The sequence below is a fragment of the Dipodomys ordii genome, unplaced genomic scaffold (assembly GCF_000151885.1).
Source record: "Dipodomys ordii isolate 6190 unplaced genomic scaffold, Dord_2.0 Scaffold32, whole genome shotgun sequence".
Lineage (NCBI taxonomy): Eukaryota > Metazoa > Chordata > Mammalia > Rodentia > Heteromyidae > Dipodomys > Dipodomys ordii.
This window is the reverse complement of record NW_012267248.1, coordinates 16,855,793-16,876,557: the sequence shown is the minus strand read 5'-3', so window position 1 is coordinate 16,876,557 and position 20,765 is coordinate 16,855,793. Positions and strand designations below refer to the sequence as shown.

The 20,765-nt window shown below is 43.4% G+C and overlaps 1 protein-coding gene across 3 annotated transcripts in view; it reads right to left on the bottom strand.

Annotated features, from left to right (window-relative positions):
* Nucleotides 1-4,457: 4,457 nt before the first annotated feature.
* The window catches only part of Gabrr1 (gamma-aminobutyric acid (GABA) A receptor, rho 1), a 33,359-nt gene continuing 17,051 nt past the window's right edge, over nucleotides 4,458-20,765 (bottom strand). For all 3 annotated transcript variants that reach the window (XM_013016652.1, XM_013016653.1, XM_013016651.1), the window contains 8 exons: nucleotides 19,814-19,920; nucleotides 17,681-17,748; nucleotides 16,559-16,782; nucleotides 14,507-14,589; nucleotides 10,674-10,814; nucleotides 9,593-9,745; nucleotides 7,066-7,262; nucleotides 4,458-4,908 (listed from right to left, as the gene is read on the bottom strand). In XM_013016652.1, coding sequence (XP_012872106.1) covers nucleotides 4,615-4,908; nucleotides 7,066-7,262; nucleotides 9,593-9,745; nucleotides 10,674-10,814; nucleotides 14,507-14,589; nucleotides 16,559-16,782; nucleotides 17,681-17,748; nucleotides 19,814-19,920 — 1,267 coding nt within the window. In that variant the 3' untranslated portion in view covers nucleotides 4,458-4,614. The remainder of the gene's footprint in view (nucleotides 4,909-7,065; nucleotides 7,263-9,592; nucleotides 9,746-10,673; nucleotides 10,815-14,506; nucleotides 14,590-16,558; nucleotides 16,783-17,680; nucleotides 17,749-19,813; nucleotides 19,921-20,765) is intronic.

The following is a 20,765-nucleotide window of genomic DNA, read 5'->3' as shown; positions in this document are numbered from 1 at the left end:
CTGTCCCTCAGCTCTTCAGCTCAAGGCTAGCGCTCTACCACTTGAGCCACAGTGCCATTTCCTGCTTTTTTTCTTTTTGCTTATGTGGTGCTGAGGAATCGAACCCAGGGCCTCAGGCATGCAAGCAAGTGCTCTACCACTGAGCCACCTTCCCAGCCTGAGTTGCCTTATTTTTAAATGAAACATAAAAATACATGAAGATAAAGCCCAGATACCCATTAGGATTGTAGCTGTTGGCTTGCTATATAAATGCCACATATTTTTCCTATGATGAGATTTTTGTTGTTGGTCATGGGGCTTGAACACAGGGCTTGGGCACTGTCTCTGAGCGCTTTTGCTCAAGACTAGTGTTGTACCACTTTGAAGATACAGCTTGACTTCCAAGATTTTTTGTTGTTGTTGGTCATAGGGCTTGAACTCTGGGCCTGGCCACTGTCCCTGAGCTCTTCAGCTCAAGGTGGGCGCTCTACCACTGGAGCCACAGCACCACTTCCGGTTTTCTGGTGGTGAATTGGAGATAAGAATTTGGCTTTCAAGATTTTTTTTAAAAAGAATAATTAAGTACTGCCAGGTACCAGTGGCTCATGCCTGTAATCTTAGCTACTCAGGAGGCTAAGATCTGAGGATTATGATTCATGTAAAACGCTAGCCTTGAGCTGAAGAGCTGAGGGACAGTGCCCACACCCAGAGTTCAAGCCCCACAACTGACAAAGTCCTTTTAAACATTTTTTTTTATTTGGCTCAGAAGCTAAAAAATGACTGTCTTCGATAGAAATTTGTTAGATACAGAGTTAAGAGTATTAAATTTGAATTTTCAGAGGCCAAACTTAAGTTACTTTGGTGCTAGTCCTGAAGCTTGAACTCAGGGCCTGGGCATTGTCCCTACGGCTAGCACTCTTAGTACTTGAGCTACAGCTCCACTGCCAGCTTTTTAGTGTTTAATTAGAGATAAGAGTCCCATAGACTTCCCTGCCTGGGCTGGTTTCAAACCTCAGATCCTTGAGTAGATAGGATTACAACCATGAGCCACTGGTGCCTGGCTTAAGCTACTTTTTTTTGGGGGGGGGGTCTGGTCGTGGGGCCTGAACTCTGGGTCTGGGTGCTGTCCCTCAGCTCTTCAGCTCAAGGCTAGCACTCTACCACTTGAGCCACAGTGCCACTTGCGGCTTTTTTTTTCTGCTTATGTGGTGCTAAGGAATCGAACCCAGGGCCTCATGCATGCAAGGCAAGTGCTCTACCACTGAGCCACCTTCCCAGCCCACTTAAGCTACTTTTAAAGGTTATATTTAGTTGTTTTTTTTTTTTTTGAGACAGTGGCTATGTAGCTTAGGCTGGCTTCAAACTCATGATCCTCTGCCTGCACCTCCTGAGTGCTGGGATTACAGGCATAAACCACCATGCCTGCCTGACTGTTTTGTTCAGATGAGGAGAATTAAAAGCAACCAAAACCTCACATTTTTCCACTTTATTCAAGATATGCTTAAATTCCTTAATCCATGAATAATTAAGTACCTGTAAATGACACCAATTCAAGACTAAACAGGAACCTTGTGGCAGGCCATCTGAACTAACACATTCCTCTAATATGTAGGATATGAGAATCTCAAGTGTGTTCACTGAGGAGTGCCACTGTTGAAGGAATGAACTTCAGGCTCAGTCACAATCTAAAGCTTTTGCATCCACACTCTACTCCCCTCTGACAGTTATACAGCACTATTCTATGAAAGTATTTTTCAGCCATAATGCTTCCTCAGAGGTGAATGGTTATCTGTAGCCACAGTTTGGTACATCCCACGTCACAAAATCCACCCTAGGAAGATGGTGTCATTTTTAAGAGGTCCAGTGTGTGTGTGTGTGTGCGCGCGCGCGCGTGCATGCATGTGCGCATGTGTGCCAGAGTGCCAGAGCCCTAGGTGCCGAGGATACTGTAGACTTGATTCTCTTGGCTTTTTATCTCTAGGTATTTTCTGCAAAGAAAATTTGAATTTGTGCTCCCCAATTTCTGAGATTGCCACTGACCTGCTCTCTACCTCCTGTGCTCCCCCATCCCACCCTCCCCATCCCCGCTTCCCCTTCTGAGCTTTAATCTGAAGCCATGAGGTTTTTTCAGCTCAAGGCTAGTGCTCTACCACTGGAGCCACAGCTCCACTTCTGGCTTGTTTTGGTAGTTAATAAGAGACTCACAGACTTTCTTGCTCAGACCAGCTTTCTTCCTCAGATGTTCAGCCTCCTGAGTAGCTAGGATTGTAGGTGTAAGCCACCAGCACCCGGCAGCCACTCTTTTTTTCTTTTTTATCCTGGTCCGGGGCTTGAACTCTGGGCCTGGGCACTGTCCGTAAGCCACAGGCCACTTTCGGCTTTTTCTGAGTAGTTTATTGGAGATAGGAGACTCCCAGACTTTTCTTTGAACCATGATCTGAGGATCTCAACCTCCTGAGTAGCTAGGTGAGCCACCAGTGCCCAGCTCACTTTTTTCATTTTTCTTTTTTAAATGATAGCTGGGGGGATAGGTTAATGTAATGTAACCAAGCTAGCCCTTTAATTAATGATCCTTCTCAGCATCCTTAGTGCTGGGATTGCAGGCCTGTCTAACCATACCCAGCACCCTTCTGCTACTTTCTAACTTTTGGTTTAAGTGTGATACCTTTGTTCCAGAGAGTTAAGATTGGACAAAGGATTCAAATGATCTAGTAGAAAAAAAATTATAAAAGCTGGGCTGGGAAGGTGGCTCAGTGGTAGAGTGCTTGCCTCGCATGCATGAGGCCCTGAGTTTGATTCCTCAGCACTACAATCACAGAAAAAACCGGAAGTGGTGTTATGGCTCAAGTGGTAGAGCACTAGCCTTGAGCTGAAGAGCTGAGGGACAGCACCCAGGCCTAGAGTTTAAGCTCCATGATCAACAAAACAGCAACAACAACAATTTACAAAAGCTAAGAAATTAGTTTACAAAGCCCAAATTTCTTACCCTAAAATGACAATAAAGCTAATTTGATTAATAGAAATTTGCTGTTTTGAGTGTAGAGTAGGCACTAAAAGTTCATGTGATCATCAGCCAGTGGCACCATTGCACGGCGGTGGAACCTTTAAGAAGTAGGGCCCATGTAGAAGAAGTTGTTACTGAGAGTCATGTTTTTAAGGTCCTTTTCTGCCTCTCCTTTTGTTTCCTGAATACCTCCACATGCTGGTTGAAGTCACAGATTGGGTTCACAGGCCAAAATGAGAGGGCCAAGCCATCTTGGATCGAGACAATGAGCTAAAATAAACCTTTATTTTTATTAAATTGACCATCTCAGGCATTTTGCTGTTAAGTTTACTATTGGAGTTGACTAAAAATGAAAAAGAACAAAACAAACTTATTTTGATGAGTCTTTACTAGAAAAAAAGGGAATTTGCCTTGTAATTAGGATTTATGTTTACAGGTATTTTTCTCATGATTTTAGTATTGATGATCAGTCAAGTTAACTTTGAAATGAAACAGACATTTTTGTGTATAGAATTCTGTTTAATAAAGTAAATTTCAAGTATGACAAATGTTGTTTGGGTCAGTTTGGTTGGAATTGATCTATATAGTTTATAAATACACAGCATTAACATCTTTGTTCTAAAATAATACATCACATTCAAACCCATGCATGCGCTGACAATCACTTGCCACTGGGCATCTCCTGCCTGGCACAGGGGCTTCAAAATCTGGAGGAGAACATGTTTTCTGGTTCAGTGAGGACAAATGCAGACAGATGTCCAGTGATGGCTTCCTGTTTCTTTTGCTTTTTGATGTTTTTGTTCTCTTAATGAACTTTGTGAATGTTTCTTATACTCACAAATTTCAAAGGGAGTCCCAGATTATACATTTTCTTGAAATGGTCATGCAGAACAAATTAGGCTTTCCCTAAGTTGCTCAGTGATGAAATTACCTTTCTGAAAAAGCATGTCATTTTGAATGAAGACCTGCTCCAAGGGAGAGAGAGATGAAGTCATGATGATAAAACATGGGAGACTTAAACACAGTTTTGTAGGCTAGTCATCCCTGTAACAAAACTGACAAAATGTAGACTTCAAAGTTTCACTACCAGAAAGAAATATCTGGCAAAGTTGGAAGAGATTTCACCAATTGAAAGAGCTTCTCTTATGAGAGGTGAAACCTTTGAATTGCAGCTTGCAAATAAAACCGTATGCACATTATTGGTGAAAATGTAGGGCCATGCTGATCTCATGAAGATGAGCTTTAGGGACTGCCCAGTTTCATCTGGTTCAGAGACTATAAAGACACTCATTATTCATTAATGTGAATAAGCATATGAGATCTAAAAGAGGTTGGACAACAAATGCACCCACAGCCCAGTTATTCTGCTCTTCCCTGGGGACATCTGAATAACAGCATTGGTTGCTATAGTAACATATTCCTGAAGCACCTAGTATAATGCTATAGATACAATAGGTGCTCAATACACAAAAAAGTGTCTTGTCAGTGCCACTTTGGAAACCTAGACAAGAGATAATAAAAATACAGGAGGGTATAGGGTTATTTTTTTAAAACCATTTTTTTTCCTCATCCTACAGGTAATTTCTCTGGTACATACCAGGAAGAATATGAGACTTCAGAATTACAGGCATCTATGAGAAAACAGACCAGTATATTAAATTGAATAAAATGTACGCCGCTGGAAAAATGATCCTGGAGTATTTATCAATGGCATGGGTGTTGATCCTCATGCTCACGTAGCTGTTTCTTGAGCTTTTCCTCTGTGGGGAGCTTCTCTCTGAGGCCAGGGTCAGCTGCACCATCATCCGGTCAGGCTTCTCTCCATTCTCAGGCATGTAGCTTCCCAGGTCATTCACCTCGCCATCGCTGTAGCTGCCGTCCAGCATCACTGCACGGGCCTGTGGTAGCCCACAGGTGCAGGGGAGCTGCAAACACAGCAAGCATACACCCCATGTGAGCTCAGTGCTATCTATCATTCGGAAGCCTGCAGAAGCATGGTCTCTCTCTCGTGTGTGTGTGTGTGTGTGTGTGTGTGTGTGTGCTTTGGACTGCCTTTTTGTGGTTTAGTAACCAAGGAAAAATGATCACAGTGTCATTACGGACAGTTATTCTGCCAGACAGCTGGCCTAGCAACCACCCATAAGGTCCATGGTTTGTTCTCTAGCAACACACACACACACACTCTAAAATAGTAGATCCAATTTTTATTCGACTAAAGACTCTATTGACTCACAAGAAACAAATTGTACAATGGCATAAGATCACAAATACCTAAAGGAGGAGGGCACTACTAAAGATTGAACTTAGGATCTGATACTTGCTTAGGCCAGTGAAGGATTGTTTGTGTTTTCCTTCCTTGTTTTTCTCCCCCTTTTTCTTTCCTTTCTGTCTTTCCTTTTTGTTGTTGTTGTTGTTGTTGGTCATAGGGCTTTGAACTCTGGGCCTGGGCACTGTCCCTCAGCAGTTCAGCTCAAGGCCAGCACTCTACCACTTGAGCCACAGCACCTCTTCCATTTTTCTGGTGGTTTATTGGAGATAGGAGTCTCAAGGACTTTCTTGCCCAGGCTGGCTTTGAACCATAATCCTCAGATCTTAGCCTCCAGAGTTGCTAGGATTACAGGTGTGAGCCACCGGCACCCGGCTTTTCTTTTTTTTTCTCATGAAGTACTGGGGATTGAACCCAAGGCCTTCTGCATGCTAAATACATACTCTACCACTCACCCTAGTTACCCCTGCCATCTTTTTCTTGAGACAAGGTTTTGCAGTGTAGCTCAAGCTAGACTCCCTTGCCATCTGAGGCTTTGCATCCCAAGTGCTGTCTTTACTGTGTATACCACCATATCTGGCACCAAGCCCTTGGCAAAAATATGTACAGATCACATTATTGTGAGTGGGAGTTTGAAAGGTGGCTGTTTGAAGAATAGATTACTACTATGTGGTTAGATTTTATTTTTATTCATTTTTTGTCAGTTGTGGGGCTTGAACTCAGGGCCTGGGCATTGTCCCGAAGCTCTTTTGCTCAGGACTAGTGCTCTACCACTTTGAGCCACAGCACCACTTCCTAGATTTTATGTTTTTAATGAAAAAGTACCTCTAACTAGCTTTACCAAAGCCAAACCTACCAACAAAAATAAATTCTGTAATCTGGTATCTCACGTGATACTGTACCAATATCTAACCAATATTTACAATCTAGAGGAGATTACCATCTCCAATGAGTTGCAGACTGGAGGGAGAAAGAAAAGGTAAAGATAATCTCAGGGCTGGGAAGGTGGCTCAGTGGTAGAGTGCTTGCCTTGCATGCATGAGGCCCTGGGTTCGATTCCTCAGTACCACATAAGCAAAAAGAAAAAAAGCCGGAAGTGGCTCAAGTGGGAGAGCACTAGCCTTGAGCTGAAGAGCTGAGGGACAGTGCCCAGGCCCAGAGTTCAGGCCCCATGACCGGACCAAAAAAAAAAAAAAAAAAGATAATCTCAGAAGCCGGGCACCGATGACTCATTCCTGTAATCCTAGCTACTCAGAAGGCTGAGATCTGAGGATCATGGTTCAAATCCAGCCTGAGCAGGAGAGTCCATGAGACTCTTATCTCCAATTAACCACCAGAAAACTGGAAGTGGCACTGTGGCTCAAGTGGTAGAACACTCACCTTGAACTGAAGAGCTCAGGGACCAGGCCTAGGCCGAGTTCAAGCCCCAAGAAAAAAGATAACCTGAGAAATGCTGAAAGATGAGAGCACATATGAAGGAAAACTCCCTGGGATAAGGCGAATTTGTTCCTGGTGGATTCTTTCATTGCATCTCTATATTTGTCAGTAACTTGTTCTACAATGTTAAATTGTCTCTTCCCCTTTCCCCTTCTTGATATTTTTTTTTCACTAAATTCTCACACTACCAAAAGGAACTATATCTTATTTAAATTTAGTTCAGAGTAGGTGAAATATATATAGTAAATTTCAGACGTTACATCATACATCATTCTGTTTGCTCTTCACAAGAAGTAGGTAAAGGAGGTGGTATGATGGCCCTATTTTACAGAAAGGATCAGACCTGCCCACAGTCCTGGCACCTGATGCTGTATGTTACCTTCTCCCGCAGCTTCCGTTCCTTCCGCTCCTGCACGGTGGTCAAGTAGTTGACAGCTGCATATTCTAGCACTGAGAGGAACACAAACACAAAGCTGACCCACAGGTAGATGTCCACGGCCTTGATGTAGGACACACGGGGCATGGAGGCATTCACTCCTGTGATGATGGTGGACATGGTCAGCACCGTTGTGATGCCTACAACAAACATTGAGAGCAATGAAAGCATGTGCTTGGGTTTGACTACATATAAGATGGATGGTGTTGTGTCTGGATGGTGTTGTATCTGGCTGTCTGGTATTAGAAGATCTCCTCCCTCCCCTCTGTCTAGCAAACACCTACTCAACTTTCAAGTTTTAGCAGGTTTTTTTGTTTATTTTTAGTTCAAGAAGTACTGGGGCTTGAATTCAGGGCCTGAGCACTGTCCCTTAGCTTTTTCGCTAAAGGCTGCTGCTCTACCATTTGACCATACCTCTATTCTGGCTTTTTGGGAATATCTCTTGGATTTCTTTGTCCTGTCTGGCTTTAAACTGTGATCCTGAGTTCATCCTCCTTAGTAGTTAGGATTATAAGCATGAATATATATATATATATATATATATACATCAGTGCTTGGTGAAAAGATTTAGCTTTTACAAAGCTTTTTTTAGGGTCCTCTCTCATCATGTATACATTTTCTTCTCGGTAGACTCATCCTATCATTGGATTGCTTTATCCCTCTCAGGGAATCTCACACATTGCAGAAACATCATTTCTTTTTTTTTCTTTTTTTAATGTGAAAATACTGTACAGAGGAGTTACAATTACATGGGTAAGCATCATCATTTCTTTCAATTCTTTTTTTTTTTTTTGGTGCCTGTTCTGGGCCTTGAACCCAGGGCCTGGGCACTGTCACTGAGCCTTTTAGCTCAAGGCTAGCACTTTACTACTTGAGCCACAACTCCACTTCTGATGTTTTGCTGGTTAACTAGAGCTAATAGTCTCAAGGACTTTCTTGCTTGGGCTGGCTTTGAACCTTGATCCTCAGATCTTAGCTTCCTGAATTAATTAGGGTTACAAACATGAACCATGGGTGCTTGGCTTTGATTCAGTTAGTCTTGTGACTGCTGCTGTAAAGTCTTGTAGTTCTGACTTACTTTTACTACCTGGCAGGCATCCCTAGCAGCCACTCCACAATTTTACCAAGGATGATAGTGTTAACATCATTTGTGGTAGAGAGATTTTCAAACCAGAATGCATACTTAATTGGCACACTAGCTGTTCAAGCTGCAGAATACCTATTAGAAGACAGGGCATCTGTCTGTGGAAATTTGCCCAGAATTTCAAATTAAGCTCAGAACATTTGCTTGGCCAACATCAAATCACAGGGGATTGGGGTCACCTTCAGGGGTAGATCCAATCCATTTCCACTAAAACCTGATGGGTCACATACTCTCTTGCAGGCCCTGACTTGTCTGAGCAATGGTACTTTGTACAAATAAATAAGATATAGTTAATGGCAAGCAGCCATTCTTGGTTCTTACCAAAAAATTAATGGGATTGTTTGTTAAAATGTAGTTTCTTATAGGAGCTGAAAATGTGGCTTAGTGATAGAGTGCTTGCTAGCATGCATGAAGTCCTGGGTACCTCATGAAGGCTTCAGTACCACATGCACAGAAAAAGCTAAAAATGGGGCAGTGGCTGAAGTGGTAGAACACTAGCCTTGAGTAAAAAAGAAGCCCAGGCCCTGAGTTCAAGTTCCAGGGATTTCCAGAAAAAAAAAAGTAGTTTCTTGGAAGTGCTTGTCACTGTCAGGGACAGTGCCCAGGTCCCAAGTTCAAGCCCCATGATCAAAATAAAATACCCCCCCCACATTCTTGGCCCTTGGCCATTGCAGTTCTTCTACAGATATGATGAGGCCCGAGACATCTTTAAAAAAATTTCCCTCAGGGAAATCTCTTGGGCTACCTTTTGAGAAGAAGCCTTGTTATATAATATGATGCATTCTACAAATGGGCAGAGAAAGCACCCAAAGAGCAGGTTCTGCACCCCAGGATGTGGTTCCAACAAAACTAAAGGTTGGGTGTCTAGATGGATATTGATGGGAAACTGTTCTCTTATATAGAGTCTTCATTATGGGATTTTCCCTGGGAATCAATATCCTGGAGTATTTTCAAATTAGAATACCAAAAAGACCAATTGTAAAAGAATGATTCTCTTTCTTTCCTTCTTTCTTTCCTTCCTTCTTTCTTTCTGTTGTCAGGCTTGAACTCTGGGCCTGGATGCTGTCCCTCAGCTCTGCAGCTCAAGGCTAGCGCTCTACCACAGTGCCACGGGATTTTCTGGTGGTTTATTAGAGATAAGACTCATACAGACTTTCCTGCCCAGGCTGGCTTTGAACCGAAATCCTCAGATCTCAGCTTCCTGAGTAGCTAGGATTACCGGCATGATCCACAGACACCCAGCTAAAAGAATGATTTCTATGTGGAAGAAATCACTTATGTTTTCCAATGCTTGGACTGTGCACTTGAACTTGAAATGTCCCTTACCTAAGGGGACTCTGGCTGGCACAGCTCTGCGGTCGATCCAGAAGGACACCCAGGAAAGCATGACCATCAGGGTGGCAGGAAAATAGGTTTGGAGCAAGAAGAAGAAGATGTGGCGGCGCAATGTGAAATTGATGTACAGACGGTTGTACCAACCTGGGGAATAGAGAAAGAAAAGACAGTGTTCTTCTCTTCTTTCATAAAACAGGCTTTATTCGGGGACTCAAAAATACCTTAGAGAGTCCACTGGAGCTATACTATGACGTTAGCAGAGTAGAAGTGGAAAATAAGGGACAGAAGGGTATAGTAACTCACACCACCTGAGGGAAGGGTCCATCTTAAAAAACGTTTGGCCATCCTCCTAAACACAAAGTGAACCCCTAAAAAAGATTATTTAAACTTTTTGGAAGAAAAAAAACCCTCTGTTTCTACCTCCTGGAGTTCATTTCAAATAAATATTACATTATGTGATAAGATATACATAGGCATTGAGCCTTTGTGTTCCTCTTTTGGTCTCACTGTGTGTAACCCTAGAGTCCTATGTAATTTATCCTGTCCCAGTGTATTTTAGATCTAGTTTCCACATATAAAAGAAAACATGTGCTGTTTACGTCTCTGAGTTTGGATTAACTTGTACTAGGCCCACCCATTTCACTACAAATGACATCATACTATTCTTTCTAATGGTTATGTAAAATTCCACTGTGATAGGTACCACTTTTTTCTTTGATCCACTCATCTATTGTAGGGCATCAGGGCTGTATCCAGAATATTGAACTCTTGTTAGTCAAATTACAGTCTAGAGCTCAGCAGCCTCACTGTTACCTGGGAGCTTGTTAGAAATCTAGACTCTTGAGGCAAAAAGCAAGAGCAACAAAACAACAGTAACAACAACAGTAAACCATCCCACCACTTCCACTAATGCTTGTATCCCACTCGATTTCACTGGGGACTCCATCTTTGGTTTAAAATGCAGGTGATTGAGGCTCTGCTCATTAACAACCACGTCATATCTTTCCTAATAGGGGATGGACCACCACAGCTATGGTGCAAGCTATGTAACACAGCCACACCCCAGCCTCACCTGTGCTGCTATAGAATGCTAGTTTGGTGGTGGTGTGAAATTCTTGAATGAGGAACTGAGAGAGTGAGATCCGCTCATCTGTCTTTAAGGAGTCATTGCCTTTTTTCCAGTAGAGCATGAGGTCGTCTTCTGTGTAGGCATCTGGAAGAATGAGAGCCAGCATCAGACCCAAGATGAGGAAGACAGACCTGTCTGGGGGCAATGTGGGACCTATGTTTTCTGATCTCCCACTCAAACTACTGGGATTGTGTTAACATAGTGTAAGTAAATAAATCGCCATTGAAACAAAGCAAAACCAATCGCAGAAAGACAAATCTAGTTCTCCCCAGTCGTCCAAAAGCCATCTGAGCAAACGCCCAAGTGAAAAGGCTTATCCACAATCCAGCTTGTCTTTGCTAAGTTAAACCAAATGGTTTTTCTTCTTTATCTCATGAGTACCATCAAACCCAGGCCTTGTGTATGCTAGGCAAGCTCTAGATACAATCCTAGCCTTGATATGGCTATTTTGTTGGTCAGAAATGGTGAAATACTAGAAAATGTCACATGATTCTATCTTATAAACCTTTCTGCACATTTTCTTTCTTTTTTCTTCCTTTTTTTTTTCTTGGAGAGGGAGGGCAGTACTGGAATTCAAACTCAAGGCTTCATGCTTCCATGTGAGCCTTAGTTCCAGCCTTGCTTTTTGCTGCTACCATTTTGGAGATGGAGTCTAGTGAATCTGTCTGCATGGATTGGCCTCAAGTTGTGACCCTCCAGATCAAAACCTCCTGGATAGCTATGATGATAGATGCAAACTACAGGCCGCTATCACATTTTCCTCATTTTTTCTTCTTTCTAAGTATAATGATTCTCTGATTGATAGCAAATACCTTTACCCACTATCAGATGATATGGACTACATTGTAGTAAAAAGAATCCATGAAGAAACGTGAGCAGAAAAGACCTTTTTTCAGGTCTCCAATTGTGCCTACCCAGAATAAAGTCAAACTGATTCCATGATTAGCACTGTTTGGTATCATAACTGCCCCCACCCCATTTTACTATTTCACAGCCCAGTTACACAAACTCTCCAATTGCCTGGCTGTAACTGAGGTGAAACCTATTGGGGTTGCCAGTCCTTGTCTCCCCCCTGTAAACCATCTTTTGTGTGACTCCCTAGCCCTTCACCTGTGTGAGGGATAGTACACTCCTCAGACCAGCTTGGCTATGGTACCCTGCTGTTATGACTTCACAGAAGTCTGTGAATGTATTTTGTGGTATTCATGATTAGTATTCACAACTGGATTTAAGTAAAAGGCCTTGAGAGCAGAATGGAGATTTCCTGGCAGAACTTTCACGTGTGGATTGTTCCCAATCTGCCCTGCTGATTGTGCTGCAGACAACCCCCTATGGCACAAGCCAGTGTTTTGTAGTGTATCTCTTGTTATGTATAGTTTACTGTTTCTATCTCTGTGTAGAACCCTGGCTGCCTCAACCTGAAGAAGCTCTGTTACAGATGGGGGCAGAAGTTCCCTTGTTGTGGGGAAAAACAAGACTCTATTGCCAATAAACTTGGTATTTCATCATGGCTCAACCACTCAGCTCTGTGTCTGAGACAAGGGCTGACATTCTTTTGAATGGGGATTATAATCTTCTCAAGGGGATCTTATGAAGGGAAGATAACAACACAGAAGCAAAGCCTCAAACAGTAACTCGTCCTGGGTCATTGGTCCTGGGTGTTCCACACCCTTGCCCTACATCCAGTGGCCTACATAGCTGTCCATTTGGCCCCTGCTATGTGTGGTATTGGTTGGTATCCAAACACTGACTGGTCCCAGATGTCTGGAGCTAAGGGCCATCCACTGCTATGCTGGCTTACAATGACCGTGAATGTTAATCCTCTGATACCACAAGTACTGCCAAGGCCAGGGATCGTGGGGCAAACTGGAGCCAAGGAGAGTCCAGACTATGCCTGTCGGAAGCAGTGTTCAGGCAGACAGAGGAGAAGGGAGCAGATACTGGGGAATGAAGGATGGAGCAGCTAGCTTGGGTACTTGCCTCTGCCTGGCTCTTTCTAAGGTCTAGTTTGGATATGTGCTGTTGTTTTATTGTCGTAAAATACACACACCTTCAAAATTGCTGTCCTACTTATTTTTCAGCATTCAGCGGTATCAAATCTATGTTGTGCGACTGTCACCATCAGAATTCTTTTCACTGTCCCAGTCTTTCCTTACTCCCTATACCTACAACTACTATCCTACTTACTGTGTGATGTCTAAGTAGAATCATATGGTATTTGTGTGTTTGTGTTTGCCTTATTTTACCCATCACAATGTCCTCAAGGTTTAACCAGATGGTAGCTTGTCACAGAATTCTCTTGCTTTTAAAAGAAAATAATATTCCATTGTGTATAGTATATTTTACTTGTCTATTCATCGATCAGTGAACACTACTGCAATTTTAGCTGCTGTGAATCGTGTTACTATGAATATAGTTGTATAAATACCTTGTTAATACTCTCAATACGTGTAGGTATAGGTCCCAAGTTATCACATGGTAATTTTATTTTGAATATTTTGAATATAATAACAGTGACATCACATTCCTTTCAATCCACAGTGCACAAAGTTTCAGTTGTCCATGTTTTCACCAGCACTGGCTCCTGGCTGTCTGATAGTAGCCATGGGAACTCACTGTAGTTTTAATTTGCATTTTTCTAAGGATTAATGGTGTGTGTGTGTGTGTGTGTGTGTGTGTGTGTGCATGTGTGTGTGTGCATGCATGCATGTGTATGTGGTCAGGGATTGAACCCAGGGTCTCAGCATGCTAGCAAGTGTTCTACCACTTGAGCCATGCTCACAGACCAGGGTTAGTGATGTTGAGCATGTTCTCATATGAACCTTAGCCAGTTGCACATCTTCTTCTGATTCAAGTCCTTTGCCACTTCTTTAGTAGGTTGTTTTGATGCTGTTTAAGAGTTCTCTTTATGTGGAGCTGGGAAGGTGGCTCAGTGATAGAGCGCTTGCCTTGAATGCATGAGGCCCTGGGTTCGATTCCTCAGCACCACATAAGCAAAAAGAAAAAAAAAGCCAGAAGTGGCACTGTGGTTCAAGTGGTAGAGAGCTAGCCTTGAGATGAAGAGCTGAGGAACAGTGCCCAGGCCCAGAGTTCAGGCCCCATCACCGGACTACCCCCCCCCCAAAAAAAAGAGTTCTCTTTATGTTCTGTTAGTATATATGGTTTGTAAACATCTTCTCCCATATTGTTGGTGCTATCCTTTGGTGTACTCAATTTTTATATTTTCATGAAGTCTAATTTGCCTGTTTTTTCCTTTGTTGGTTGAGCCTGCGTTCTAATTGAGCCAGGTTTTTAACTTTCCAGTTGGTGGTACATAAGAATCTCAACAATCACATAAACTAGAAGTGGCAGTTCCACAGGATAAATGTTGCCAAATTTCATGTTGCCAAGAATTTTTTTTCAGTAGAAATGGTACTTAGTAGAGAAAACTAAAAGCTCTCTGGATGATTTGTCTACGTGGGAATATGGACACGGGTACACATTAGGCCAAAGGCTTTCTACTTCCCCTCCCCAAGCAGCTTTGGCTTAGGAATCTCTGTGAAAATTCTTGGATATACAGAACAGAGTTTCCAACCATTACTATAAGGATTAAAAAGATCCCTTATAGGAACAGATTTTAGTCTAAATTTATTCCTGAATTTTAAAATTACCCTTATTTGGTTTCCATCTCCACAATCACTTTTAAAAGCACAGCCACAAATGAACAAATTCTACTGCTCCTGCTACTGAGAGAAGGAGGTGTTTGGAATTGCATGGTAGGGCACCAGTCTACTCACAGCTTTCGATCTCCAGTGAGCACGTTTGTGTGTCCAGGGGAAAGCGGCTGAAGTCCATGTTGCACATTGCAGTCACAGTTACCCTAGAAATAGAAACCCAAATCCAAGTCTCAGAGCCTGTTACAGGCAAGTATAGGAAGATAAGGCAAGCAAAAAAGATTTCTGCTTCCTTCCTACACAATTGCTTCCTTCCTGTAATTCCAGAATTTAGGTAAGAAGCCTGTGAGTAAAACTCTCTTTGAACTACTCTCAGATATTTCTGATTAACCTCAGGATCTATGTGAGGCAGATAGAATATCTCTGCCAACTTCAGCACATTGAAGTATTTTAAAGAAGCAATGCTGTCCATCAATGTAACCATGTGAAATAAAAGCCCTAATCTATAATATGGTCTCTCAAAAGAAGCTCTTGGCTGGGTATTGGTGGTTCACACCTGTAATCCTAGCTATTCAGGAGGCTGAGAACTGGAGGATAACAGTTCAAAGTCAGCCTTGGTAGAAAAGTCCTCATGACTCCATCTTTAATTAACTACCAAAAGCCAGGTTGCAAGTGTGGTTCAATTGATAGAGCACTAGCTGAACAAGCAAGGCAAGCAAGCAAGCTAGATAAATATGCCAGGCCCTGAATTCAAATCCCAGTATCAGAAGAAAGAAAAGAGAGAGAAGAGAAAAAAAAGGAGCAAGATTTAAGACAATACATTGTTCTCTTGTTTTAGATAAAGTCAACTTCTTCCAGTCTTTACTGCTTTTATTGACATTCAATATTGTGCACTGCATTGTGCTGTACTAGTTTCTAAATTCGGCATTGTCCCCCTGAAATATATCATTATTATTGTTGTTATTGTTATTATTATTTTGTGACAGACCTGGGGCTTGAACTCTGGGCCTGGGCACTCTCCTTGAGATTCTTTTTCCCAGCATTCTACCACTTGAGCCACAGTTCCACTTCAGGTTTTTTCTGAGTAGTTGATTGGAAATGATTTGATGAATGTTGGTTGAAGTTAGTAAGATGAACATGAGATAATAATTTTTGGGGGGCGGGAGTCTGGTTGTGGGGCCTGAACTCTGGGCCTGGGCGCTGTCCCTCAGCTCCTCAGCTCAAGGCTAGTGCTCTATGACTTGAGCCACAGCACCACTTCTGGCTTTTTCTGCTTATGTGGTGCTGAGGAATTGAACCCAGGGCCTCATGCATGCAAGGCAAGTGCTCTACCACTGAGCCACCTTCCCAGCCCTGAGATAATAATTTATGTAGAAATTTTACTCATTAAAGATATAAGAAATGTCTATGCTGAGTGGAAAGTGACACTTCCCCAAAATAACTGGAGCATAAAGGACTAGAGGCACGGTTCAAGTAGCAAAACACTTGCCTGGCATGTGTAAAACCATTCAAATTCAACCAAATTAAAAAAATAAAATAAAATAAAGTAAAACGTGGGCTGGGACATAGATCAATTGATTTGAGCACTTGCCTAACGTGCTCCAGTTTCTAACTTCAATCCCTAGTAATACCAAAATAATAAATAATAATACATATAGGATAGGAGGTAGACTATAAGTATCAGCTTAAGAAATTTCTCCAGCTGTACTTTCAAGACTGAAAGCCAGGCTCTGGTGGCTCATGCCTGTAATCCTAGCTACTCAGGAGGCTGAGATCTGAGGATTCCAGTTCAAAGCCAGCCAGAGCAGGAAACTCCGTGAGACTATCTCCAATTCACCACCAGGAAACAGGAAGTGGTGCTGTGGCTCAAGTGGTAGTGTGCCAGTCTTGAGCTGAAGAGCCCAGGACAAGCGCCCAGGCCCAGAGTTCAAGCCCCACAACTGACCAAAAAAGAAAAAACACAAAAAAAACTTAAAACCCAAAAACAAAAAAACCAAGTCCTCATATGTTAGTTTTCCTTGATGCCACCAAATTTGGTGGGTTAGAAGTTAGATGTTCAGAGCCCAAAAGCACAGTGGCTGTTGCAAGCAGCGCTTAGCTGCACAGTGTTACATGCCGTCTTGTAGGACGCATCCAGCATACTTGGTTAAGTAGCCGGATCGCCCTTCCACGCACCTGAGGCTGTACAGAACTTTCCCATCGGGCTGGACCCGCAGCATGACGTTGTCTGTGGTGGTGTCGTGAATGAAGGAGCGCTTGGAATGCACAAAAAACATGTCAGGGACCCAGATCTTCTTCACCAGCCTCCCATCAAATGTCATGCTGAGGTTGTTGGTGCTCGGAAAAGACAGCCGCTCATCCTTCCAGTAGTGCCTCAGGTAGAGGGTCATCGTGAAGTCCTGGGGGCCAGACAGACAGGAAACCCCAAACACACACTCACAAACCCACAGGGTCAGCAGGAGATTCCTCAGCCTCTCCCTTCCCCCCTCCCCCATGGCGATTACTCCCAGGAGGCCCTTCCTCCCTTCCCCTCCCCTCCCCTCCCCTGCCCTGGGAGCCGCCTGCCACCACCAGCTGTGGCTCAAGTTGACAGTTCCAGGGGTGCATGCCAGAGAGCAGCCCACATCCAGAGGGAAAGGAGGTGGGTGAACGGACCAGCCCCCTTGCCTCTCCATCATGCTCCTCCTGAGCTCGTTCTTGGTTGGTCCCTGGCCAACTCAGTGGGACCATCGGTTCGGGAGTGGCTGGTTGGGGAGCATGGCTCTTTTTGCTTCTTTCCCTTCCCCATCTCATTGCCCACTCTGTTCTAGGTCACATCCAGATTGTGCCCCCCCAAACAAACCACTGGGCTAGAATGCTTGTCTTGGGTCGGCTTCTTGGAGGACCCAAACCTGTAAGTAAGTCCTGTAAGTTAAGTTTTGTGGAATGCTCTGTTTTTGATCTCGGCAGATCAAAGAAAAGGGGTGGGGGGAGAGTGCATTCTTTCTACCCTGTAGTTTCCCTTTGGGAGCTTTTGCGCAGAGAATGGATCCCAGCTATGCGATCCTGGGTACTGGGGGCAGCGGAGGAAGTGGAGAGCAATCAAGTTTGTCATCTGACTCTATTTGTTACCTATCAATGGAGTCTAGATCAGTGACACATTTCCCAGAGCCATCTCTAAATCAAGTGTGGGAATTCTCACCTCCCAGGAGGGTTGTGAGATTTAGCTCTTCTGGAATGTAGACTTCTTACTGAACTGAGGGATGGGCTGTGTGAGTCTCCCTGCCTGCCTACAGCCCTGGTCAGAGAAGCACTCACCATGTCCACCTCTGAGATGCTGTCCAAGCTCTCCACCTGTACATCCACACCAACAGGAATGGCTGGGCCTGGGAACCGGACACAATGTCAGCATGTATTCTTTTTACTTGAGTTTGTATTACACAAGAGGTAGGAAAAAGGGGCATTTCTCCTAGTACCTCAGAGTCATGTCAGATTGGAAGGTTTTGGTCAATGCAAACTTGAACTCTGGAAACCTGAGACAAAAGAGGTGGACTCATGGGCTGGCTGCCTGGAATAGCCCAGCAAGTTATTATTATTATTATTGCTGTTGTTTATAATAATAGTAATGATAATTTAACAAAGTTTTTTGTTAGGAATCATCCAGATTATTCTGAAATGATATGACTATGGAACATTCTTCTTTGATTCCAAATACTATCTAAAGTTATTATATAGGCCTAGGTCAAAGGTTGGGTCTGAATAAGGTGTTACCTCCTTGGTGTGAGGACATCCATTTTATTTCCTGCTTGCAGCCTTTTTGATTTGACCTTCTTTTATCATGGAAGCCAGTAGCTCTCTGTCTGGCCATGGGAAAGGCATTGCTTGGGGATAGCACCCAATACCAAAGGGTCATTTATCAAATCCACACATCTGCATTTTTGCTACAGCTAAGGAAAATGTAATGCATCACAAAGGCCTTAAAAACATTAGATTGGTTGTGATTTCTGGGCCATAAAATACGTTATTAGTTTGGTGTTGATAGCTCACTCCTGTAATCCTTGCTTCTTAGGAGGCTGAGATCTAAGGGTCATGGTTCAAAGTTAGTTCAGGCAGAAAAGTCTATGAGACTCCATTAACCAGCAAAACTCTGGGCTAGAGGCATGACTAAGAAGTAGAGCATCAGTCTTAAGCTAGAGTGCAAGGGCTACAGGTCAAGCTGTGACCCTAGAATAAGCAAGTAAAACAAAACAAAACAAAAAGTATAGGTGGAAGGAGAAATTCTAATAAAGAAGACAGATTCCTGATCGCTCCTCTCTGCTTTCAGGATGCAGGTTAGGCTTGACAGACTCCAACCACCATGAAGTAGAAAGGGAGATTTGGCTCCAACAGCTGCCAATTATGGAATGAACAGAAACTCCTTTTGAGAACCTATTTGCTTGAGGGGCAAAGCTGACAAGGGCAAAAAAAAATTAAAAAAAAACATGAGGATGATTTGTAAAACAAATATTTTTTTCCAGAAAAAATAAAGCCCATAAGGAACTATTTGACACTAAGAGGCTGAAACCCAACAGCCACAGGCTAAGTGTCAGAGGGCTTTACCTTCCATCTGCACTGAGTCATTATTTTCTCAAGCTATTTTCATTTAATTAAACCCCGCAGACCATGTTCTTCCCTCACACATGTACCCACAGTTCATCTGCAAGCTCCCAAATGAGAGCAAATTTAGTGCGAGGCTGCCAGGCTGAATTTCAGAGAATTTTCAGGGGGCAGCTTTGGGCTGTGGCTGCCTGGTCTTCCCACAGCCCAGGAGTGAGCTTCTCAGAAGCGCCTTCAAGGACAACTGGCTGCCCTAGCTTGTCATCACCTACCGGTGCTCGGAAGAGTGTGGTCAGCAGAACCCAGGGCACGGAGGACAACTCTAATCAGTAAGGCCAGAAAGTCCCTGGGCTTGATTTCCTGACCATGGACAGACAGAAGGATCCTTAGAAAGAAGGCTTGAGCCAGTAGCTCACACCTAGAATCTAGCTACTCAGAAGCCTGAGATTTGGAGGATCACAGTTTAAAGCCAGCCCAGGAAGAAAAATTCAAGAGAGTCCATCTCCAACATAACTATTAGAAAGCAGAGCTAGAGATGTGGCTCAAGGTGGAGAGCACCAAGCAAGCAAGCCAGCTGAGCAAGTATGAGGCCTTGAGTTTAAAACTAAGAAAGCAAGCAAGGAAAGGAAGGAAAGAATAGGAAGGAAGGAAGGAAGGAAGGAAGGAAGGAAAGAAGGAAGGAAGGAAAGAAGGAAGGAAGGAAGGAAAGATGGGAGGGAGGGAGGGACAGAAGGCAGAAAAGAAAAGAAAAAGGAAGGAAAGAAAGAAAGGAAGAAAGAAAGAAAGAAAGGAAGGAAGGAAGGAAGAAAGGAAGAAAGAAAGAAAGATATCCCCATAGGACTGTGCCTCTCCTACCTCCGAAGCCAGGCCTCATGCTGAAGTCATGGTCGTCAATCCTCAACAGCTGCTCTGACTTGGTCAGAGGTGACTTGGTGATGTCAGGGCTCCGTTTCAGAATTGGACTGTGAGAAGAAAAACAGGTTGACCAAATAGTCCAAGTAAGAGAGATGAAAAAATTTCTATTCTGACTAGCTTTTGATAAGTTTCCCAGAATGTTATTTTCTCCTTTTACGTGTAGGAGAGCCCCTCTTCTTTTTCCATTTTCTGGATAAACAACCCAAATGATACCAGATGACACAGGTGTTTGTAAAATAGTGAAACCCCAACCCTGTCTCAAGTCTCTGATTTTGGGAGTCTGGGAATCAGGCCTGGGAATTGGTTGTTTTTAAAGCTTCTCAGCATTGGAGGAGGAGGTCAGTGGTAGAGCTCTTGTGTGGCTGCTGCAAGTCCCTGGGTTTGATGGAAGCAAGTAGAGGTAGGGCTGGCTTCCTAAATGGTTTTTAATAAGTAACCAAGACTGACAGCTGCTGGTGCTGGTTTTTGTTGTTGTTTTTTTCTTTTTTTTGGTGCCAGTCCTGGGGCTTGAACTCAGGGTGCTATCCCTGAGCATTTTGCTCAAGACTAGTGCTCTACCACTTGCGCCACACTTTCAGCTTGCTTTTTTTTCCTTTCCTTCCTTCCTAACTTACTTCTTTCTTTCTCTCTCTCTTTCTTTTTTTTGGGGGGTCTGGTCGTTGGGCCTGAACTCTGGGCCTGGGCACTGTCCCTTAGCTCTTCAGCTGAAGGCTAGCATGCTACCACTTGAGCCATAGCACCACTTCAGGCTTTTTTTCTTCTGTTTATGTAGTGCCGAGGAATCGAACCCAGGGCCTCATGCATGCAAGGCAAGCGCTCTACCCACTGAGCCACCTTCCCAGTCCTTTCTTTCTTTCTCTCTCTCTCTCTCTTTCTTTCTCTCTTTTTTTTT